General features: G+C 37.6%; 1 protein-coding gene across 7 annotated transcripts in view; it reads left to right on the top strand.

Moving 5' to 3' along the window:
- The window catches only part of SORCS2 (sortilin related VPS10 domain containing receptor 2), a 549,260-nt gene extending 529,774 nt beyond the window's left edge, over window positions 1-19,486 (top strand). Inside the window, exons 24-28 of one of the 7 annotated variants that reach the window (XM_057426798.1) lie at window positions 3,128-3,227; window positions 4,130-4,232; window positions 13,166-13,311; window positions 15,469-15,548; window positions 15,877-19,486. In XM_057426798.1, coding sequence (XP_057282781.1) covers window positions 3,128-3,227; window positions 4,130-4,232; window positions 13,166-13,311; window positions 15,469-15,548; window positions 15,877-15,900 — 453 coding nt within the window. In that variant the 3' untranslated portion in view covers window positions 15,901-19,486. Of the gene's footprint in view, window positions 1-3,127; window positions 3,228-4,129; window positions 4,233-13,165; window positions 13,324-14,321; window positions 15,268-15,468; window positions 15,856-15,876 lie in introns of those variants that run through there. The other 6 variants (XM_057426797.1, XM_057426802.1, XM_057426800.1 and 3 more) reach the window with 6 other exon arrangements.
- Window positions 19,487-25,311: the final 5,825 nt, after the last annotated feature.

The raw sequence follows: 25,311 nt of genomic DNA, 5'->3' as shown, positions 1-25,311 counted from the left end.
AGTGTGAATGCAGTTTCTGAAGGAAATTCTTTTGTCCGAACATATACGGAATGGATGTCTTTATTAATTTGACGGAGCTGATAGTGATAGATTCTTAGGTTGTTCAAACGTATTATTTCAGTATGAACTGTGATGCATGTTAGCATCCTTTGTATCTCAACTGTTATATTAGCATTGTGCTTTAAGGCAGCTTAAAGAATATGCTGCCTTAAGGCTTTTTTTTTCATATTTGTTTATGAAATAGCCTGCGAGTTACTCCAAAACATAAAGAAAAACAGTTACATGTTGCAAATTATTTGGAAAAACTTTAATTTTAGTGGGACTATGGGGAAATTACAGTAGTTTACCAAGGAACAGTTTCTGTAATAAGTAGTCCTGCTTTAGCCAGCTGCCTAAATTTCTGTTTTTAAATTGTACCTAAGGGGCACTACCTTACTTTAGCTATTGATTTGTGCATGTAAAATTGTTGATTTAGAATTGAATGGCACAAATTTTGATACAATATATGTTGTAACTCTACTGTGACTCAAGAAATGTCCTAAAAATACACCCTATGTAAATAAACTTACAAGCAGTAACTGGTGAAGTCAACAGGAAAATACACATAGTGTCCCTTGTGTAAAGATTCAGTACATTCTCCCAGAAGAGAATCTTGAAGGTTTTCATCATGTTTAACTGGAAGAATGTGCTTTGTCATGCTGGTAGTGCCAGTTCTCAAAGTCAGTGTTGTGACAATATTGTGATGACTTACCAAGCAGAATGTTTTCTGCATATTTGGAGGTGTCCATGAAATCCTTAATATAGACATATTTCCAAAATGTCTTTCCTAAAAGAAGACCTATTTGTTCTTGACCAAAAACCTTTTAGATTTGGGATATTATGTGATTTCAGAAGATCTTGGTCAGGAAACGAGCACATACTTGGTGGTTTCTATTGGTATTTTACAGATGTGGTACCAGTGATTAAATTAGTGGTCCAGAACAGGAGTCATAACTGATAAAAGTAGCCAGCAATAACAAAGATCATAAGTTGGAAGTGCAGTAGTAGGAGCCCTTTGGATAATTCTGACAAAAGCCCTTTTTCTTTCAAATTTATGCATGTAGAAATAAAAGCTGACTGTGATTTAACCTGGTTTTAAGAGCGCAGCAATTTCATTCCTTCATTGACTCTGGAGGAAGACTCAGTTGCTTAATTTATGCACATCTATTACATGTCTAATGTCAGGTGGGATGAGTCTAGTTAAAAGAGTCAATTAAAATGCATTTAAACTGTAGTCTCGAAAGCAGTGACTCTGAGGAAGATTTGGGGCTCTGTCTAGATACACTACTACATGAAAATTCCCAGTGAGCTGCTTTGGTAAAAAGGGCAACTCAAGCCCCACATGCGTAAGAAAGTAGGTAACAGTTTGAATACTGTCATTATTTTTGCATTGTTATACAACAATGCAGGAGCCACTTTGTTCACATGTTCCAATACTATAATTGTAAAGGATGTAGAAAAGAAAAAGATAGAAAATCCAAATGCTGGTGTAAGAACCTTAACTTAGTCTAGAGAAGACCTCCACACAGTAGAATTTTTTTTTGTAAATGTTGGAGAGGTGGCAGCATTGTGTTCAATAAATGCCTCAAGTACTGAAACAACCATCAATCTAACAGTGAAACAAATAAACCTGGTGGTTCACATGAGATTCAGATTTTCAGCCTGTGGAAGTGTAGTTTGAATATGCTTGGGTAGGGAGAGAAATAATGGACAAACGTTAGTCACTTAAGCAAAAAACAGAGCAAATATTTGGCTCCTCAAACACCTGCAAGGAAAATATGAGGTATCCACAGTAATGGACCTTGGTAATTTCATTTACTGTCTCAAAGTCAGATTACCGTAATGTAGTTGGCCCTCTTGCACAGTATAGCACAAAGGTGAACCTGGAGTGACATCAAGTAACTATTTCAGTGGTACCAGCATCACTTTAAAAGATGCTAATCAATATATTATTATCATTGTATTATTATATGCTTATCATATCTATTATTTTTTCAGACTTTGGGCAAAAAGATAAATGCTTAGGAGCTATCTAGAGTAATTTTCTTGTAAAATAACTGAGCTCATGATCCCATCACCCTTATGTTGAGCCATTCTCCCACAAAAAATGTAATAAAGTCAGTGGAATGGTTTCATAAGTTATCTATTCCTGAATATGAGTGAGGATATTTGAACTTTTGTGTAGTCTATGACCATAACAAGAGAGACTACAGGGATTTCTATCTATTATATGCAAAGGCTTGTCAAAGATGAGCACCATAATTGATGATATCATAAAAGAAGTTACTCATGAAGGTTTCATGGATATAAAGCATATTTCTAATTTGGCATCCTGTGTGAAGTCATGTCCTAAATTATAAGTTATAGAGTATAAAACTAGCTTTGATCTTTTAGAAAATTGCCCATGTTGAAGACACAAGCAAGTAGAAGGGAATATTCAGTTTGTCATCTGGGGTTAGGATATGATAGTATATTTAATGGTTCTGCTCCATAAAAATGTGAGAGACCATATTTTACTATCTATCCACTGGAGAAAAATAGGAAGAATCTTGATTTTTTCCACATGGGTGGATGTATATATTTCTACGGACTATTGTTTGAAATTAGGTATAAATGTAATCCACACCATTATAGGTAAGGAAGTGAGGAAAATTATGACATGTAGTTCATTATCAAATACCAGTTACTTTTCACAGCAAGAAATCTAAGTGACATTGCAGCTTTTCTTCTGATAGGTTAGAGGAATGGAGAGTTTTTAATATGAATTATGTATTGTGTGATTTATGACCAGGTAAACCAAATAGTGTGTGCAAGTGATGTGCTGTCTGTCACATACTGGGTAAATGCTGGGTAAAGGCTTTGGTGTAAGCAGAAAGATAGATCTAGCTATAAATCAGCTTTTACGGCTTATAGAGTTTGGCATGATTTTTAAACACTGAATTTCTGTAAGATTTCAGCTCATTGTTGACAAATGCTTTTTGAATTCCTTATCATTTAATGAACCAGGGGTTTTCCTTTTTAGAACATTGAGTAACTCAGACTTGAACATAGTGCAAGATGTCTGACATTCTCTCTGTTGTATTTTCAGAGAATAGCAGCTATAAAGCAGGCCTTGAATGCACACAACATCAGTTTCTTTCTGAGGGGAGGATACTGGGTCTTAGTGACTTTAGCTGACTCCAGTTCAGGTAAATATATACACAAAGCTCCCAACAGAACAACCTTTGGATGCCTGTTTGAGTTCTAATAAATTAAGGAGAAAATCTTCATATCAATATATATGTCTACATACATATATACTTACTTCATATTTGTTACATATAGATGCATGCATAAATATGTGTATATACATGTAAATATATCTATATATATAATATCTGGAGTCCCATCATTTTTGTTTGTGTATCACCTCCCATAATATATTCTTCTTTATTATTTCAGCATGCTGTGGGGGAACAGCTTAGCTTACCACAACCAATTTATGTAAATATGGGTATGATATTTTATCTCTCAGCTCCCTCTAGAAGACAAAGCTCTTTTATCTCGTCACTAATGTGGATTGTGCTACAGTCTTGCTGTAGTACGTCATCTGGTTTAAAGGGCTAACATTTGTTAGACAGCATAAAAGGCTGGGGTTGAAAGAAGCCCATGTTTGTTTCAGCCTTTACCAATGTGGGACCTTGATGAATTAATTGTTCAGAGCCTTAGTTTTTCCTTCTGTGACATTAATACAGTCCTTCTTTGGTAACACATATACTTCGGGTTATGTGATCATTTCCTACGATAACTTTAGATTCTGAGAAAAAGACCCACTGTGTATGCAAATAATTAAATCTTCAAAGTTGTTTGTTGTGTTTTGGTTTGGCTTTGGTTTTGCTTTTGTTTGTTTTTAATTGGTCCTCTGTCCTTCAGTCACAAGTCACCAATTAATTTTGTGTTGTTGCCTTCTTGAAGAGGGTACAGATGTAGTAAAAACGACTTACACAAATAGCAACAAATGTTTTTGCCCTGACAATTAAATAGACAAGAAAGCCCAAGAATGTGAGTGATCTGAGAGATGTGCTAAGCTGTTGTTTTTTATGTATTTCAGACTCTCAGAGGATTGGAGGAGGCAGTGGCTACTGGGCTATTGTGATTCTCTTTGTTATCTGTCTAGTTGCAGTTGGAGCTTTCATCCTCTACAAGTTCAAAAGGCAAGTAAACCTTAATCAACGACATACACACTTTAAGAATTAGGTTTATCCACAGATCAGCAAAACAGAGTTTGTTTGTTATTTGAAAAGGTTCCTTGAAGAATTACAAAAAGTCCACTGCTTTGAAAATCATGTTTTTTCCGAACTTTTCAGGCATCAAGGTCCTGTACTGATGCTCGCTTTCACTTGCCGTGTTCCAAGATAAATAGCAGCAATATGGGAACTATGTAGAGTTTGCTCAGCTTGTCTAAATAATATCATCAAGAAACAGAGCTGAGCTAAATTATTATTCCTGATTAAGTCCTACCTTATTACTCCTAGCAGTTACGAATAAACTAAAGCTTTCGGGACAAGGAATGCATCTGCAATGCTGAGTTGCTTGAAAAGGTAGTTTTATCAAAATATGTAGTTCTCTGGAGTTTCTCTTTGCACACATTACATTTTAATTGCTGGGGCAATGCCATATAGAATGACTGACAGAAATAGATTAGCATTAATTTGACACTAAAGTTTGTTGAGGGGAGAGATAATTCTGGAGATGGACTTTATGTAAGACATTCTCAAAATTGGCAAGGGATGCCATGCCAGCCTTTGACAATCCAATATATCTCTAGTCTGCAACTGATTTTAATCAGAGCTACAAGGGTGCTAGGCAATTTAAAGGGTTTTGTTCTTGTTCATGAGTCTATGTTATCATTGGCTATGCTCTTGGTATTTTTGTATCTCTGGGGCACTTAGAAGTTCTTGAGTTTAAGCATACTGGAAGCAAGTCTTCATCATCATCAAATCCTGATGTCCTTACTCAGTGAGGATTCCTATTGATTTGTCTCACTTTTAAAGATTGACTTTTATGTGAAATAAACGTAAGTTGTAGAAATGGGTGCAGCACTGAGTTTGTGATAGCAGTAAGCGTAGGTAACATTTAAGTAAGAGTTTGTTTAGATAAAGTCACTAAGCCAATATAGAGCCTCCCTTTTTTCTAAGGATCTTCATTTTCCACTGCAGCAGCTAAGTTTCTTATTGCTCATTCTGGCTGATTTCTTTAAAGGACAAGGCGCAGACTGTCAGGCTGTCTACAGCTGAATAAAATTCCATTTTACTATTCTAGGTGCCTGCAGCAAGGAAAAGCATAAAAATGGTTGATGTGGTGTAATTATATTATTTCAGTAGCAATAGATGGAGGATTTGCTGTTTGTAGTGTGCAATCATAAAACTTGCTTGTGATATCTTTCAAAAGCTGTATGATTTATATCTTTTATTAGCTCTTAAATGAGAGCAATTAAATTACAGACTCAATTACTGCATGGCAAAAGAAGTATGAAATATTCAAGAAAGGAGGAAAAAAATTATGTTCCTTGAGTTCTTTCTAAAATGCTCAATGAACCATTGCTTTATAAATAGAGCTTTTACTAAGGAGGAAACTATAGTACAATTTGCAAATTGCAAGCTTTAATGTCTCTCACACTTCTATATATAATTTGTGAAAATCTTTTGCATTTAAATTTTGTGGGGGTTCAATTTAGATGCGAGTGAGGAGAATCATGAGAGTTATTCAAATGTTTATCAGTAGCCTGAAAACTGCAGTTGGCATTGATGAATGACCATGCAGTAGTATTCAATTTTAGTCCATTTCGTATCTGTTTCTGAGATATTTGACAGAATTATTTTCAAATATTCCTGCTCATCTTTTCCAAGATGACAATTTTTATTGTTGTTGCATCCTTTATTTGCAATTTGATCTTCAAAGAATATTGAGCACCTGATTGGTGCTGCCTTTGAAAAATCAATTTCCCCCGTGTGCTCCCTGTGAACTCCTTTCCCACCCAAGTCTTTAATCCCTTCAAAAATGTCTTTCCTGTGTTTATAAAGATGGATGTTTCATTGCTGGATCCCCATGGAGTGCTTACTTGTGAGTAGAGTTCCTTTAAAGTCAGTACAGTGAGTATGTAAGTTTACAAACTCGTCCATAGGGACTGAGGCTATGAAATTGAGTGTCCTTTGTAGATACAAAGGTTGCAAGTTGTAGTGCACAAAGGCAGCTTGTCAGTATTATATGCCTGTATATTAAAAATTAATTTGCTGAAAGAATGCCATCGGCAACAAAAATTGTTCCATTTTAGAATATAATTTCAGCAGAACAACATTTACTGGGCTCTGTGGTAACTCAGACAACACACGCAAATATAAAAATGAGTTATTTCCACTTACAGGCATGTATAAGGTGTTGAAATGTTAATAAAGTCCATAATTTTTACTTATGATTCACAAAATTAAGTAGGAGATGGAAGACATTTGCTTGTGCTTTCCTTTTACTTATGGAAGTCAGATACTCCCTTCAGAAAAGGGTTAAAGCTTTTTTTTTTCCTTCAAGTCAGAGAAATCTGTATTCTTTTTAGTTTTATCACTACACTGATTGGGTCTGCAGGACTTGTAGATGGCTTTGGGGCACAGACAAAGCAGGTGGCTTGCAAAAGATTGTATGGACATGCCTTGGACTATTCTCTCGCTATTTCTTTCTCTTTTCTGGCCTAGAAGACCGATCTTAAGATTGTTTGATACCTGAAAAGATGCAAGATAGAAAGACTGGGTTGCAGTTAAGATAGTGACTGCATTGGCAGGGAGGTTACAGCTTCATGTGTGAGAGCATTTAATCTTTTTGCAGTGAGTCAAGGCACAGGTCAGGTGAAAAGTAAAGAGAAAATAATAAACTTCTGTATAGACCATAGTACAGGTTCAATAGAAAAAGGAGAAACCTGCTCAAAATGCCTAATGGTTCTGGAGTGCCAGGGATTGGTTCCTGTCCCCAAGCAAGAGGCTTAATTTACACTAATTTATCACTCAGAATTGCAAGATGAAAGACAGTGTTGACAAGATACCAGGGACTAATCTAATAATTCTTTTTTATGAATCTTTCAAGACAGTCAGGACCTCTCTGATGAAACTTGCAGCTCCTGTTTAATTTCTCATTTTCTGAAAACTGCAGTACCCAGCACTAAAAAATGGTGTTCCTCACAAGAAGTAAATCTCCCAAAATTAGTTTTTGGGAAAGCAGTAATCTAAAAATAACAACCCTGCATAAAATTATATGTCAGATGTCTCGTATGCAAAAACCAAAGAGAGTATTTTATCTAATTAAGTAGGGAGGGTAGGGGGAAAACAAAAGCAGATTCATATAGAGGTGGTGGGATTTGGGCTGATTAGCTATATGCATACTAAAAGCCAACACTGTCACATCACCCCTGAAGGAATTCCCATTTTAAAGAAAAGATTAAAACTGTGTCATTTCTTACTAATCAGAACTAAAATTGTAGGGTCTGCTGGATAAGCAGAGCTGTCATGGCTGTCTAGTAATGATTAGGTGATGGTAAATTACATTGGCTCTGATATGCCCTAATCCCAAATAATTAAACACTGACTAGGAATACTGCTGTCCTGTGTTCTTATATGCAGTAAAATAGTGAACATTTATCATTCCATCTCCCTGCCTCTACTTTATCTAATGGTGTGTTTGTGCCACTTATCACCAGGAACATATGCTAGAAAAACTGGTGCTGGAGTCTTTGGAGCTCATGGAGCAATTCCTGGCAATCCAGAGACTGATTGGTTGCTTCATACAAAAACAAAATTAGAAAGCCAGAAAGTCATGAGAAACGCAGGGTTTCGATCCTCTGTGATCAGAGTAGGTAAACAATTCAGTTTAGGGCTATGTTTATGTAGTAAATGAAAAGTAAATGTTAAATGGTAAGTGTTGATGGTTTTAAAGTCTAATTCTGGTTGTATCCCACAAATGAACAAAGATTAGTTTAGCTACATTTGAGGGGGGGGGGGGGGGGAATTTTCAGCATGGAAGCAAGGAGAGGCTATATCCCAACTGCTAAACCTGACTGTGGCTATGGCACAGGATGCAGTGCAGATAATGAACATGGATGGCTGGCAAGGCAAGAATAATGTGCCTTTTCTTTGCTCTTATTTTCTGAGGGTGGAAATCACCAATCTGATGCCTCAAGCAAACAATATGTTACAGTACTACTAGTATGCTTCAGTTGTTTAAGCATCCAGGTAAAATGGACTAGAGCTGTTTCTTTTGACCAGAACAATATGAAGCAGCTGGAAAATATATTTGAGAAGTCAGGTCTATTTTTTAATGCAGATCTGGGACTTTCATATATTTTTTCTATACCATAACATCTTTACTAAATTAGGTTCAGGAAAAACACACTTCTATTCCCTTTGAAAAAATGTTTATATTTTTTGTGGGTTTCAAGTTGCCATCCAGAAAAGATTTCTTCATCCTTTCACAGCAAGCTTCTATGGTGTGCGGTGCTGGGCAACAGTATAGAGAAGGCAAATAACACTGTCTGTACTCGGCAAAGTGGAGGGAAGGAAAAATTCATTTTAGCCACATCAAAGCTCCCATGTAATCATCATGGATCTGAAATCCTTTTCTTATTTTTTACATCTATATAACAACAGGATATTAGGGTAGCCAAACCAGAACAAATAGTTGGTTTTTCTGCTTAGGTATTTTACCTGGTTAATGGTAGCAAATTTGGTTCTCTGAAAGAGTATGAAAATCTCCAACTTTTAATTTGTATGCAGACTACTGACAGTGTACTTCAAGCTGCATGCATTGTTTTCACAAATCGCCATGAATCTACTTCCACCAGATTTATACCGTTCTGTGTGTATTCTTTTTTCCCCCACTACTGTCAAGTGCCACTTTTGGTAAATGAACCCCTTCCCTGGTCATTTCCACAATCCGGAGCAGAACTGTGTTATCTTTCTGCCTCATTGATTTACTGTCTCGTTTTCAGTCTCTGAAAAGCTATCTTTTTACCCACCTTGCTTATGCTACTTTTATATTCCATGAGAGCAAGTTTAGTCGCAGTCCATGTCATTTAGTTACAAAAAACCAGGCAGTAATTTAATGATTCATAATATTTCATAAAAACTTCCTCAAAAATCAAAGTAATAGCATGCAGAAAAGATTTCTGAAATGAAAGAGGCAAGTAAAACAAAAGTGCCTTAAAGCACAAAGTAAGTCATCTGAACATTAATCCAAGCATAATAAAGCCAGCACCACAATATTCTATTTAATAGATTATTATTGTTAGTTTTATTTAAATTCCAAGAAAATGCTACATCTTCCCGTGTCCTTTGCCATGTGAATATGTTCCTTTTGGTTTTTTTTATACTAAGAAGAATCTTAATCAAGCCTCTGCAAAATGAATGAAGTTGCATAAAGGCCTGTGAATACTGACTCCACAAGGAAGGAACTGAAAGCCAAATAAACTAGAGAGTTCAAACGAGTAGGAATCAATATCTCATCCCCCTCCTGCTGTTCCTTACTGCTGAACATTTTTAAGTGCAAATAGTTTCAGGAATGAACTGATTAGAATTTGTGAATATCAGGAAGAAAAGAAAAAGAACTTTCTGGAATGTCTTCTAACAGGTGTAAGACAGGAAGAGCTTGGTGAAAGCCATGTGCTGTGATGTTCAATATAATTCTGTGCAGAATTAGGTCTCCAGTACATATTTTTATGGTCCTCAGAGCAGGCATGAATATTTCTTCTTCTTCATGATTGAAATAAAATGCTACAGAGAAAACAAAAGGATCTAAAAATGTAAACCATAGAGTGCTGCTCAGCAGAGGTAATTGCCTCCAGTGATGGATGTGAAGCACATGCATTTTGCAGCCGAAGAGTAAACCCCCAAAAGAATCTATTGCATAATCTTTTCTCTGTACTTATAAATGTGCTTTCAATTTTCATATTGGTGATATAACTCTCTTGGGTCAGATTTCATGTCTTGTCATGTTTTCACAGTGGTCTTTTATGTAGATCCAAGCATTTCAGCTCCGCCTACTTCAAAGAGTTACATTGCTTCCTTAAGAAGAGAATGCACATCAGGTGCACAAGAGGGTACACAAGAGTTTCTCTCTGTGTAATTAGAGGTAGCAGCTTCTTTCCTACATATTAGAGCAGTGAGAGGCAACTGAAAAATTTCCAGAGGCAGGCCCATCTTTAGCAAGGATTCGGTACCCACATCCTGATTCATTCCACAGTGATGTTGTCCCTTATAAGCAGAACATCTGGCACATGTGTTTAAAACACCTCTTGAAAAAGCTTGGACTATCATTTTCTTCAATCTGGTTGAGTCTCTTGCATGTAAAACTGAACCATATGAAACACGTAGAGATCTCTATGGTGTGTAAAAGGTCAAATGCCTCCAGCATAAGCACAAGACCTTTACAAGACCTATGATTCTCTCCTTCTTTCCATTCATGCTCTGGGTTACAATCTAAGATGCTTTCCTCTGTATCTGTGAGGAACAAAGAAAAGTGTGGGAGAGTCACTGATTATCTGAACTTTATTGCCTTCCTTGGAGGATCTATACTTAGCAGGATTGGGCTCACAAAGTTTAGGTGAGTGAGAAATAAGAGCTTATGCCTCTTCTCCTTTTACCCATAACTCATACAGAAGTGCTCTTAAAAACAATATGTTCAATGGTGATTTGTGAACTTGTGAGATTTCTTCCTTTAGGAACCCCTTAATGTGTTTAATAGTATGTGTTGTGACTGTGCGGTTTCTAACTAGTAAGTCTTACCAGACACATGAGTTGAAGCCTCAAGATTTAAAGGACACACCTTGTTGAGCTGGTTTCCGACAGGCTTTTCAGGCTGGACGGACAACAGTTAGACTAGCAGCTCTGTTCCCTTTGCTTAGCTGCAGAGGTCTGATGCACCATATGGGTTCAAGATGGATAACATATTTATTGTGTCAAAAATATTTTGATGATGCTACTGATGCTTCTACAGTCTGTCAGAAGTTTTGAGAAGGTTCCCTAATTATTGCAGAAACATATGTGCTAATTCTGCAGATGTGTTGCAAAGACGTTCTTCTGGGTTTTATTTCCCTTAGGCATTCAGCGGTGGACTGAAAGCGAGCAATTTGACAGGTTTGATGCAGGTCTGATTGATAGGGATATTGTTTTCCACATGACCAGTTTCATTAGCAAACACATTAAAACAGTCTGGAGTTACTGGCCCTAGAGAAAAAAAAATCAAAATTAATTACCTAATGTATTTGTTTTGGTAACAAGGAAAGTCCTTCCCCTTTTCATCGTGGCTTTTTTCATCCAATTAGTAGGGGGAGAGTGATGCAGGTCCTGGCTTTTGTATGTTTGTGTTCGAGGAAACTCTTGAAGTGGTCATAATAGCACAGTGTTGTCATGTTAGACCTTGTTTGCATCCTTCTCCTTTGTATTTGGTTAGTACTTTATTTACTCTCAGCTCACAGAGGTGCAGAAATATATATAAATACAATTTTGTGTGTGTTTGTATACACATACCTATATACATCTCTGTGTGTGTACACATATAGGTATGCAGTATGCAATTAATCCCTTGGATAGTTCAGAATAAAGGCAGGAGATCTATTTCAGTTGTCTTTCATTTCTTAGCAATTTTGATTTATTCTAAGTATTCTGATGCAATGGAAGATGCTGCTCAAACTAGTATGCTGCAGTAACTTCTATCTCAAACTAAAATGGTGCCACCTGGGAAAGAACCTTTCTTCTGAAATGACATTTAAAGACAGGTCATCTTCAAAAGCCTTGAGAAAACAGAGCAACCTGTGTATTTATCCAGCTTTCAAACTGCTGCCAGAATATGGAGCAGGAGATGGTTGTTTTTAGAGACATGCCTACAAATTAGTGTCAGTTTTTCTATTTTCTCACTGTGTAAAGGAGCTCAGCAGAAACCACAGCTTAACCTCAGCAATTCAACCATGTTTTCTGTTTTCTTCTCATTGTCTGCCCCTTGCAATAATCTGTGTTTAAGCACAGACTTTGACAGCCATGATCTGCTGTCATGCTAATCAGGCTGTCGAGCTGCTTCTTGCAGTGTACAGCCTGCAACTCCCTAATCAGAAGTGTCTGCTTGGTGCCTAGGAGAGGATGTCCTTATGTGCTCAGGCAGGCCACACGTGAATGCAGCTACAGCTCTCAATAAATGTTTAAACCATAAATTCTGTTGCACAGTTTGAAGTCCCTGATTATTTTGTTTGATTTTACAAAGTCTAATTTATTAAATTAATCTAGTTAAGAAGTCTTTATCAATACTAAGACTTAATGCTCCCAATCTCAGACATAGTGCTAATTGTTCATTAGAGCTGATAGAACCATTTAATCACATGCTTTCTGGTTTTCTAGATTCAAATCAGAATGAACGAATTAATTAAATGCTGACTGCTATACAGAGTTTTGTCTAATTCATCAGTTTCTAGTAGTCCTGGGCCAAGCTTTACACTCTGCCTCCTTCAGTGCTGCCTGCTTAACTTCTTTACCCTCTCCCGTCTTCTTATGTGCCCTGACCGATGCCGGTTTGCCTCCTTACCCCTTGGTCCTGGCCTCCTGGTTCTTCACTCTCTGCTTCCTTTCGATTCCCTGCCTCCTGGATTTCTCCTGCTTCCTCTCCTCAGCCTTGATGGAGCATGAGAATGCTATTCAACATGTTCACACTTCAGCATCAACCCACCTCACCTGGGAGATGTGGTGATGATTGTGACCTAGCTTGATGTTTGCAAAGACACCTGGAAACAGGAATGAATACCTGTTTTGTATTTTTATTGCTTGAGTTCTTAAAATAGTTTCTCTGTGGTTTTAGTAACTTTTTTAGATTATTGTTCTTTGTTAGTCAGAAATTGATGCTAAATTATTATGTTGGTACGAACATTGTGATAAGACGGTTAAAACTGACTGAGAATAAGGAGTTGGTAAATTTAGGTTGTGAGCACAAAACTAAGGGAGGGTGGGATTAGTGCTAGTTTGTGACTCTGGAACACCTTTGGTCTGCTGAAGCTCTGCTCTGATACCAGCATGTGCGCAACACAAGGGAACTGCATCTCAAGACTTTTTCTCCTTGTCTGATATAGGAAACTGCCAGGCAGAAATGTCTATGCCCAGATGCACAATGAAAAAGAACAGGAAATGACAAGCCCTGTTAATCATAGTGAGGACACCCAGAACATCATCCAGGGTGAGGAGTTTATTGATGATGATCTGGACTCGCAAACACTAGGTAACGCAAGAGGTAACTTCATTTTTAGTTTATAAATTTTCATAAGTAATTGATTTTTAATTGATATTTGTTTTCATTTTAGCTTTTTTTTTCATTTTCTGCTCAGTCTCAGGAAGAAGCAAATAGTACACCACTAACAAAGGATTATCGGAGTTATCTTCTTTCGGCTTGCTTGTGATACAGACCTATGTATGGATGACATGCTATATACAGGATGATTACACATATAATGCATTTTCATGTTAGGAGACAGACATTTTTAGAGAGAAATTATATTTGGTAGAACAGTATATAATAGGTAACAATAATCCCCTGAATTAGTGGAAAATGTAATCTAGGCTAGAAGGATTTCTAGAGTCAAGGTTTCCATTATTTCAAATGGATTGAATCTAGATCTGTTGCTTTATTTGCCATTGTACTAAAGTGGCATTTAAAGTTTTCATTATTTGAATCATTACATTTATTCTGTATAAAAAGTATCGTAAGTCTTCCCTATGTAGCTAATTTAAGTAACTTTCCAGTGTTTATGGGGTGGTCATAAGGAACCCATGAGGGGTACTTTCTGTGAATATCTCTCAGTGAGAATTACTCCAGTGTCAGATGGAAGTATATATCCTGGCACCCTATGGTTATTTTTAATGTAACATGGAGTGCTGATCTATAAAGTTCATTTCTTGTAAAATTTTCCATTGTGTTCAGATTGCTTTCAGGTCACAGTCTGAAAAGTGTAGGACAATGGAAAAAACTCCTCAGTTCCATTTCTACACATTTTGTGAAAATAAATCAGATAACCCAAAGCCTTTGGGATTTGTAGCAGTAGATTGACGGTGTAACAAGCAACTGTGATGTCTCCATGAACCCATGGAAAAAGATGCAGTTTAGCTTCACCAGAGGTAGCCTGGGGAAGGACAGAATTTTGACAGAAAAGAGATTTCTTTATCTTGCGTTTCTTGTTTATATTTCTTGTCAATATCTTTATTTTCATTTGCTGAACTCTGCGCTGCTTCTAGGTTCTTGGAGGTGTTAGCTTTGAGCACGTGGAAAGAATCCAGCCTCTTTCTTTGCTTTGTGTATTTATATCTTTTCTTTGACAACTTTTGTGTATGAGTATCACTATTTTTTCATTCAGATTTTGCAAGACGACCTTGATTGCACTCCTGTCTTTACTGGAGTTAGTTCCAAAAGCAAACCTGGAAAAGCAAAGTCTATGTTAAAATTGTTTGATCAACTCATCTCCAAGGTCTTTAAAGGAGAAGGTTGAATGCTAAAAATTTCCTTGCAGACATGCCTGTTAAAATGGAGCATTGAAACACATCTAGTAATGTATAGAAGCATAACTACTTTTGATGGTAGAAAATCCCTTATGGCCTAGTTGTATAGGGCAGCTTGGGATGCTGGAATAAAGAAATGCTGTCCTGGTTTGTAATGCATTCAGAAATAATCTCTGTTTGCCCTGCACACCTTACTCAGAGAGAGAGAAAGAAAATCTTCTGTCTGGGCAGAGCATTATTAGGGTTAAAGGGTGCGAGATCATGATGTTTTGCTGGGAAACTTACTACAGTTCTCAAGGTTATTTGTGCTTCTGCCAGGTTGTCAGCACCAGCAGCATTTCCAATAGAATGTAAAGAGCTCATTTCTATGGATGATAATCATCCATGTATTGTCAGCTACCGTACAGCTTTTAGACACAAGACTTTATTTAATACATAAAACTGTCCTTCTGCTTGCTGTGCTGCTTTGCTAGTTGCAATATTTTCCACTAGCTTCAGTTTTGCTCAGTACTGCCAAGAAAATATTCCTGTTAATGATACTTTTCTATTTTATCTGGCCAGAGAATAAAACATGTTGTAATCTCTGCTTTATTAAATCCTGGTTTATGACATTATTTGCAGAAGGTTCCTGTATTATGGAGATCCCTTCTAGTTGTGGTGAGCTTTCTCCCTCCCTATTGGGAGATGTCAGTAGCAGCCTCCGCTCCATGCACAGAAGGGAGTTGCAGGCCTGGGTTTCTGTTTGTTCTCTTTTCATAACTTTTGAATTTCCACAGTACAGTATTCCCAGACTCACCCATCCACTTTTTTTGTTTTCTATATATTTTATGTTGCCTACTTTATCGCAACCCCCACCTTGGGACTCCTCAACACCATTACCTTGCAGTGACTCCTTCTGGGAGAAGTGGCAACTTGAACAGCTACAGAGTTCCCTTATTGCTGATGCCGGTCAGTGTCCAGTCCCAGGTCAGTGGCATGTCGAATGGACGCCTCAGGTTCCATTCTCCTCCCTCACCTGCACCCCTCGAGACAACTACACTTTTTTAAGCCACAAAGAGAACCAACTTATGCAGTTACTGGGATAGAAACCCTAGGAATTCACTACAAACACACCACCATGAGCAAAAGCTTTGCGTGAAAGTATGCTGTAGGTACATGGAGCTGTTGCACCAACCTGTTGTTTGATAAAGCCACTCTCTTCATGCAATTGACTTGTCCCTGCAATAAAAGAGGGATTTAATGTGAAGTGCCTGAAATACACTAACGCTGGCCTTTTGTTTCTGTATTTTTGTAGGCAATCACTCAGGCGTGGTTTTGAGCATCAACACCCGAGAGATGCACAGTTACCTGGTTAGCTGATATTTACAGCTGAACACAAAAATCAAAAGACTCTTCTCTGTATCGTTTTATTTTTCCCTGGTGATGTCACAAAATTGCAAATATGGCTGTAAATGCTGGTGGAGAGGAGGTTTCTTATCAGTCCCATGGAAAAAAAAAAGCCCATCATCGGTTACTGAGGGAGAAGGATAATACGTCTTGTAGTTCACTCTATGGCCTGGGAACTCATTACAATTGAAACTCAAAATGTGGTAGCAAATTTATAGCCCTAGGCACCTTCAATGCCACCTTGTTTCTTTTCTGTTTATGCTTTAGTTCTTTATGGTTATTTTTAGAAGGATTGACTGTAACGTTCTAATTATGTTTCTGAGGTATTCAGCTGAAGGGTTGAGACTTTTCAGCCTAAAAAGGTGACTTTTATACAAGTGACTAGACCAGAACAGGTGGTTGGTTGATCACAATGATGTTTTTTTAGGAGGCCAAGTGTTTCTGTGCTGGGAGAGAGCTGAGTGAGGAAAAAAACGCACTCCTAGTTGATACAAGCTCTTAACTTAAATGTGTCAGACAATCTAATGAATTTAGGGTTAGGCCCTTCTGTGGATTAGAGGAAGTAAAGTGTTACTTATAATGTAGGATAATGCTCTTGTAAGTGTAGCAAGTCATGACAAACCATCAGCACCAGTATCTCTCTCTCAGTCCCACCCTGTGTGAAAGAAAAACACCAGCTTGATGCTATTTCCAGACCAGGTGCCTTCACTTGCGGACAGTCACTTCAGTTGCTCTCTTCTTGTCTCCTGAGCGAGCATCCCCTAGGATGATGGCAGCTGCCAGATGAGTTATCCTGTACAACCCCATGCTGGTGGCCTGTCTCTTTTTACATTCCCAGAGAGCATAAATACCTCTTTTAAGGCGCTTTCTTTGTATGGTTATTTTTTATAGATTTCCTGTAAGGGCAGAGGTGCCAGTTAGGTCAGAGCTCTCCTCCAGGCAGGACTGGGTAGCACACTGCCATCCCCTTCCCACCCGCATCCTTCTGTGGGGTTTTCCTTGGCTGTTTGCCCTTGCAGGCAGGGGTGGGCAAACTCTGCCTTGATCTTTTCCACTTGGGTTGGTTCGACAATCCGGAAGGACATGGGGAGGATAGGCTGATTTAGGGATTCGTATTTCCTTTCCACCACCACGGGGTGTCGCTCAGTCCATACCACTGCTGGCCCTGATTTCTGCAGGGAAGGCAGTGGGGCTTCCGAAGGAACTTCCTACAGAAAAGCTCGTATGTCAGGTCAGAGTTTCCTAATCCGAATTTTGTGTTGGACCAGACTTTCCCAATACAAACCTCTGCATCCCTAGGGAATGGCAATGCAGTGAATCCACACCCTGCTTTTTTTTTTTCTCTATGGTTTATAGAGCCGTGTTGGAAACAGACTGTGGTGTGATGAGTTTAAACATCTGGTGTCCTATGTGTCACAGATATCTGGGATTAGGATGTTACTCTCAGAAACCTATATAATCTCTTCACTTTTTGCCTTCAGTAGAGAATAAATAGCTCTTAACTTACTGAATGTCATACTGATGCTAGTGACAGGCTCACGCACCATCTCACTTAAGGAAGATACAGATAGGTAACTACATCTTTCTGAATAAACAAACAGAAAATAACAAAATGCTGGTAAACCAGAAAAGAACTGTCCCAAAATTATCTTATGCATTGGAGACATTCTTCTATGTAATTGGGAGTATCCTAGAGCATATTGTCATCAAATGCAACGGACTGGGATGTAATAAATCAATGTAGTACTGTAGGCTCCCACAAACCCCACAGGATATATGTGTAAAGCACAAGAAAATATAGATTATAAATTTACTGTAAGGAACTACTGGAAAAGTTTAAGTGAAGATTCAGAAAAGCGCTTGCAAACTGCTCAGGAAAATAGTTTCTAAACTTTCTGCCTATTTAGTTGTAGAGCGCCATGCAAACTGACTTATGGAGAAGCAGTGCTCTAGATGACTGTTGTGTGCCAGACTCTGAGGAAATCCAGGGTGTTACATGGACCTGAGTTTCCAGAAAAGAAATGCAAATTCAAAATGTGCTGTGCATTGGAAACTCTTGGGACTATTGCACCAGAGGCTTTCCCTCCTCACCAGATCCTTATGCTTTTTCTAGTGGAAATGAGCTGGAAAAGAGAATAAAATCATATTGCAAACAGCTAGTTTGTTCCTGTGAAATAAATCTGAAGTGGGTTATTAGTATAGGGCAGGTGAGTGGCAGATTAGCCTCATGGACAAGGGATGGAAGTTCTAGCTTGGAGTTGTTCTCCCACTCTGTCTCACTAGCAAAGGACACTGCTGGACCTAGGTCACACATCTAATTTATGCTTTAACAGGTACTTTTCTACATCTAATACAGGGTGATTTGTGTCTCTGGTAATAGGAGTCTTTTGGAACATGGCTGAATATTTAGCTGCTTGGTACTCTAACACTTAGCACAATATAGTGCCTGTAATAATGTTTTTTGATGCTTATTAATTTGATTCATGCAGCACTCCTGTGAGGTTGGTTTGTCATGTCTTAAAACCACTGTTTTCTAAAGAGATGTTGGTATTGCCATAACTGTGTTAACAATACCCAGCAGATAATAAAGGAAGCCTTTGATTTTCTGGCAAGAATTACTTTAAAATGCATTATTTTAAAGCTGAGAAAATACCATTACCATTTTCCCACTCATGGTGTCTTGGTTTATCTTTAAATTAAAAGTCTCACTAGCGCTAGGTTTCAAATCTCTTGAACTGAATCCATGGCATCTTAGCAAATGCTAATAATCCTTCATATGTATCTAAAATCCTGATACACACGTATACAGAAACATGGAATTGTTTCTATGCACAAATGCTAGTTACACATGCATGCACACACATGCAGTATTTGTACATATTCCAGTTAAATTTATTAGTGAAGAAGGGTGATTTGATGTCTAAGAAACAGAAGATGGCTGCGGGATACCTGGATTTTGTACCCAGACTTTGGGCAAGTTACTTAACTTGTATGTGCCTGAGTTTCCCCACCTGTAAAATGGGGCTTACAGCAATTACCTACCTCACAGGGGTATTGTGAGGCTAAATTAGTTACTGCTTGTTCAGGTTTGCCAGTGTAAAAGAATTTTGTGAGCATAAATTATTAATAGTTTTACTTTCTTCATTTTACTTGTATTTACCACTGTTATTAGTCTACTGAAACCAGCTGCAATTACGTATAAATGTAAAAAATGCAGAATCAAAAAAAAAAGGTGCATCACTTAAAGAGGTAATTTTATTTAAAAACTGTTATTGGAACATACTGTTATGTGGTGGCATTGCAACATTGGCTGTGATTTTGCTGTTCTACACTAGTATCTTACTTTTCTGCAATGTTATTTGGTCAAAAGCCTTATAATGATGTACTGTGAGATTTAACACTGATGTTGAACTACAGTGGAGCCAACAAAACTGGCAGTGTATTGGCCTCATTTACATCTTCTGGTCTTAAACTCTTGCATTTGCAATTTCAAAAACACCCTGTACTTTTCAGAGTGCTCCAAGCAGTACTGATGTGCAGCATTCTAATACATGATTTACATGCGTTAGATTTACAGCTGTTATCTTTGCTTTCCCTTTTGACACTGAATGTTTTAGGTGGTTTTGAGTCCATCTACATAGCGTGCTCAGAAATGCTCAGAAGACATTTAGGAGAAAGCAACATACAGTGTAAAGTAATTTCTCAAAAATAAAAGCAATATGAATCATGCATGTTTTTATGCCCTATAGAAGAGGGTGGTGAAAATAACTGTGAAGAAATAGAAGGTACCAGCCTGAGGCAAGATGTTATCTAGAATTCAATTTCTTTGAACTCTTTTAGGATATTCTCATTGAATTAAATCCTTCTTGATGAGTTCTCTGCTTTCAATGACCAGTGTAAAGAGGACTAAAGTGTTTATTCATATAAAGTAGATGATTTGCTAAATCACTGTCTTCTAGACAGACAGACAAATCAGTGCTTTGCTGTTAGTAGTTACTAGCGCAAAGTAGATTTCATTTCACAAGATTATGATGCTTAGCTGTGGTTTAGGTCCAATGACACATCCCTTTCGTGGGAATACCCTACCCCTGTATGCTGTCTCTTTAATAGAGGCCAGTAGTGTGAAACTGCCATGGTTTCCATCCTCCTTCCACAAGTAAGCACTCAAAGAAATTGGGGGGGGGGGGGGGGGGGTATTATCCTTAAGAAATTAAATACATGCATTTGTTTGCAGTAACTTTTTGATGATGAACCAGTGGTTCTGATAAGCTTTGAATTTCTAGTGTTATTTCAAGTCAAATACAATGTTGCTAAGTTGATAGAACCGATGACAATTTCAGTCATGGATTTTTCTTATGTTTTGTATAAAACAATGTTTTGTAATTTGTCATTAATGAGACTTTGGGGGGAAAAGGAGACTAAAATTTTTATTTCATTGCATAGTCCCTGACAGTTGGAGTTGTTATTGTGTATTGATTGATACCTCTGTATTGTTTCCATCTTCATTTTTATTTCAGACTTTTAGATGTGCACATTTCTATCAAAATACTGGCTTTCCACCAGGAAGAAATTGATAAGCTTTGATAACTTTATAAATATTGATTTTGAGATGCAAAATTCTGTTGTGTTTTCTAAGTCCATCCAAAAAGCTGCTTCCTGGCTCCTTTTCTCTGTTCTACTCCCAATTGCACTTTGCTTCTACAACTTTACGAGACTGGCATACAGCCTAATCTTACTATAGCCTAAGAAAGTCTAACTTCTGTTAAAATAGCACTTCATTGCCTAGAAGTAGTTACAGGATCTGCTTAGACCATTTTCCTAATGTTAAGTCTGTATTTTCATGTTCCTTATTTCCTTTCAGTATTAGCCCTCTGAACGCCATTAAATGTGTGTTTATTCCTGTCATGGATATATATGTAATGTTTTTCACGTTTCTCAGACCCCCAGTTAGCTTTTGCAACTAAAAACGTTTCCCCACAGTCTTTGGGAAATGTCAAGCTGGGCACTTTTAATTTTTCAGTCTTCTAAAATCTGTCAAGATCTTTAATGTTTCAAGTATGTTGCTTAGAGGATTATATGTACTATCAGGGAAATAAGGACCTGTAATGATACTTCAGAATGGTGTGAAGACTAAAGAGTTGCATTCCTGTGTGCATTTTTCCCCCCTGAAATTGATACCTACAACAACTTAGTTTCATGATTTTTAATATGCGAGATTTCATTTCTTTTAAGTCTTCAGTCCCAGCCTTTTTCTTCCTGTTAAATGGAGTAGCAAATTATATGAATATGAATTGTGGAGCCATGTATGGCCAAGTGAGGGATTTTAATTCTTTTCATCTCGGGGTTTTTGTTTTTTGTTTTTGTTTTCTTTTTTCTTTTTTCCTTATGTGAAGCTTGTCAGAATTACTGTTTTCAGCTAGTTTGTGTGCTGGTAGCTGAGATGATCTTCTGGAAGACAGTACATAAGACATACTCTGTAGAGCAGCGATATAGCTATATGAACAAAATCCTTATCAAAGAGCTGTTATGGTTTGTATTAAAATACATTTTAAAATACTATCTCTAAAAATACAAGTTCTTATTTACATACTCTGTCTCTCTCCTTGCAGAGTGATTTTCTCTTAGGAATGACATTTACTAATCCTGAAAAAAATGTGGATTCTTAACCTTACACAAGTAATTCTGTTTAAAATTATTCCCTTGCAACACTTGAAATCGTTACACAAACTTGAGCTGTATTGATTGGACTTAATTTCTGAGTTTCTGTAGAATTTGCATCTTTACACCGATTTGTTGTGATTCAGTGGACTTACAGCCCTGTTGGGCTGTAATAACACAACCAGCAGCACATGGTGCTATGTACATAATATTCCTTTGTTGCCAGGCTTTCCAAATAACTTTCTTAGCATGTCTTATATTTCTATGTTATTCGTTGCTAGTTTTAGCCAGCTTTTGAATTTATATTTAGTTCTTACTGACAGTGTCTGCTCTTGCAGATCAAAGGGCAAGAATTGACATTCTTTTTTTTTAATTTTTTTAAGAAAAAGGAATTCACACCATTTGCTTATTAATTAAAGCAGTTTAAAATGGAAATCTTTCTGAAATGGTGAAAGAGATGGTTTTTAATGAGAACAGCTTATAGGAAAACAGCAGACTTGTATCCACGTGGGTTTTGGACGTTCTGGTTATAGATTATGAATAGGCAGGACTATGCAGAAGGAGAAGTGTACACCCCAAACATCAGTAGCATGCACATAGGCAGTTTACAAATGATAAAAATAGTCTAAAGGACTATAGTCTAAAAAAGGACTATAGTCTAAAAAAAAGTCTATAAAAATAGTCTAAAGGACTATTTTTATACACCACTTTTATGTTCCAGATTCACAGGACATTTAAATAATTAAGATTACAAAATATCATCACAAACATAGGAAGATGCCCAATTCTCTAGCTCCATTTCCTTGTAAATACACTCCTCATTGGGGTGAATCTTTGGAGATGCTGAATGCTTCAGGGGTGTAACCTGCATTGTTTAATGCTTCTAAAATTTTGCTAAGTAATTGGAGACTCTATATAGAAAAAAATGTCTGAATTTCCATTCTCTTCTGTTTTTCATCGTTTCTCTCCCTCCCCCTTTTTTGTCCTTTTGTTCCTTTTCATTATTGCAGCTGTTTGTTGCTTTGCCTTGCCTGCCTCCTTCTCCTGATCAGAGTTCTGCATAGTCCATTTTTTAATTCCTTGCTTTTTGTTTTGCTTTATGTTCTGTTTCTGTGGTTTTATTTGGCTATTCACCCTACTGTATCCAAAGTGATAACAAGCAGAATCACAATCTCTTCCCCATGCTGTCTCTCCTCTGAACTCTACTGTATTACCTGAGTCAATGTAGTTCCCTTGTGCTTTGTCTCTCTGCAGTCCATCCTTCCTGTTTCTTTACCACTTTTGATTCTTCTAATCTATAACTCTTAATTTTTGCTCTTATTTTCACTAAATCTTTCTGGAACTCTTCCCTTTTGCCTTTCCAGGACTTCTCTCAGCTGCTTGTCCCAGACAGCACATAGTTCTAGTTGGTGATGTGGGTGAGTCTTGTACACCCAGGAAGAATACATAACTAGCATTCCTATTTCATCCATGTATATATTGAGTTTGCTGTCAGTCTGTAGTGGAAAATGCATATTTAAATGACAGACTGCTATAGACATTATCTCCCAAATGCCTCTTCCTGCCTTACTTTAGGTTATGGGGTAAGATGTGGTATTTGCATGTGTTTCCTGGAGCACAGCAAGGGCTGGGAGGTAGAGAACTGCAGCAATGTTGGGCAGAGACTTTTTGGCAAACCATTGGGCTGCATTTGTATAAGGGAAATAGGAGGCCCAAGCTAGTACATAGTCTATTAGATAAATTGTTACAACCTGAAGCCGAAGAATAGGTGCGGTAAAGAGTTTCCATTGCTAATAGAGGAGGACCAGGGATCATTCCTCTTGGGAGCTATGCTTGTCAGGTTCGTGGGACAGGTCTCTCTGTGTACAACTTTCCTGGAGGCAAATGGATTGCTTTCAAGTTCCATAAAATACAAGTTTAAGCAAAGTCACTGGATATGTTTGGCAGAATCCTCTTCTTTGAATAGCTTGAAGAAGTTAATGACAATAATTGAAAAGCTCAGTGGTATCTTTGAAGGGTAAAGCCTGTGTTGGAGAGGGAGTGTATAAGAGAGATGTAGGAGAGAGGGAAGCACAAGACTGAACAGAGCAAGGGAAAGCTGTGAGAGAATCAGTGTTACCATTGTGTATGATCTGCCACGAGTAGTTGATTTTGTTTTGCTTAAGCCTTGGAGCTGACTTTAATTCATAATGGCAACTATTTTCGTTTTGTTGGTTGCATACAGAGACTTTAAACCATGAATCTAAACAGATGCAGCAGCAGGAACATGTGAAATTTTCAGCATTTCTATCTATAATTTAAAATAATTTAATCTGACTCACAGCAACATCTCACTTGAGGTGCATGGAAAAGAGGTTGCTTCCCAGGAGCCAGGATGCACGTATGTGCACTCCAGAGGTAGCTCCAATGTAGGTTTACTTCTAACATGATTATAGAGCATTTGCTAATTGTTTTTCCCTTAGCACAGCACTGATCTCGGAGACAAGGGAGCAGAATTATTTTATAGGGTCTGAGTCTTGGATTTATACTGCTTAAACATAATTTGCTAGAATCCCTCTGTGAGCTGTAATTTTGCGATGTTTAGAGAGAATGAATGGAGTTGGTACAGCATTCCTGAGGGTAAACACCAGCCACTGGGGTTCACTGAACATGTGACTAGAAGATTTAATTTTAGGAACAGACTTCCTCCATTTCACATACACACGAGGCATTTGAGTGCAGCTCTCTGTTTATTTGTCACTGACGAGCTGTGATTTATTTTCTCATGGGTGTAAGTCATGGGCTGCTCTTGCTGCAGTGCAGAAGGCTCTGGAGGAAAAACGTAATCAAATGGAGAAGTATACTTGAATTCTCTGCTCTTGGTCCCAGTTTCTTCTGAGCTGCTTTTCTCTGATTGTGGCTCTGCCAGTTGGGTTGATGTTAAAAGAGGATTAATTCATTTTTATCCTCTTCTGTGTGGCTGAGGGAAAGGTACAAGAAAAAAATTGCAAAGAAATAACAGATTGGAAGATGTGGGGAACTTGGTCAGCTGGCAAGGCACTGTGGGAAGCTTCCACTTTGGTTCTTTACTTACCAGTTATATATATAAGTATGTACAGCTACTGTGACTTACCTTTTCATTAACTATAGATATGCTTCTTTGCAAAAGGGAGATGGTTCTAAAGAGTATCACCACACTACATTGCAAGTGTGGTTTTAGGAGGCATAAACTAATGTCCAACTTCACATACATGAAATTATCATAGCATCTGTATTTATATCATTGCTCTGCATTTAGGAAGCTGTACTAGGAATATCAGTTTACCCTGGATTTACCCTACCCTGGAGGAAGATTTTGAAAGATAATGAGAGTTGGAGTGGGAGAATTTACCATTTTAAGAGCAAAGGATTAATGCTGGTATATTTACAGTGCATCTGTGCCTGTTTCAGCACAGATGAGTCCAAAAGCTCTCATTTCAGACTCAGACAGATAAATCATATAGATTTTTCTGGCATTACCCATGTGAACAAAAGGAGAAAAAAATGGTACTTAAACAAAGCCCAAATCATATTTTTTGGCTACTTAGAGCTACAGCTCTTGGTAAAGATACGAAAGCCAATAAAGTAAGAACTAGACTTGACATAATTCTTTTGAAGATTCACAATGTATTTCTTGCTTCCCTGTTCTTCATGTAGAGCTTTATTT

Source organism: Pezoporus wallicus, unplaced genomic scaffold (genome assembly GCF_028554395.1).
Source record: "Pezoporus wallicus isolate ANWC-B61680 ecotype Strahan unplaced genomic scaffold, APGP_CSIRO_Pwel_v1 scaffold_13239, whole genome shotgun sequence".
Taxonomy (NCBI): Eukaryota; Metazoa; Chordata; class Aves; order Psittaciformes; family Psittacidae; genus Pezoporus; species Pezoporus wallicus.
This window is presented reverse-complemented; position numbering and strand designations above follow the sequence as displayed.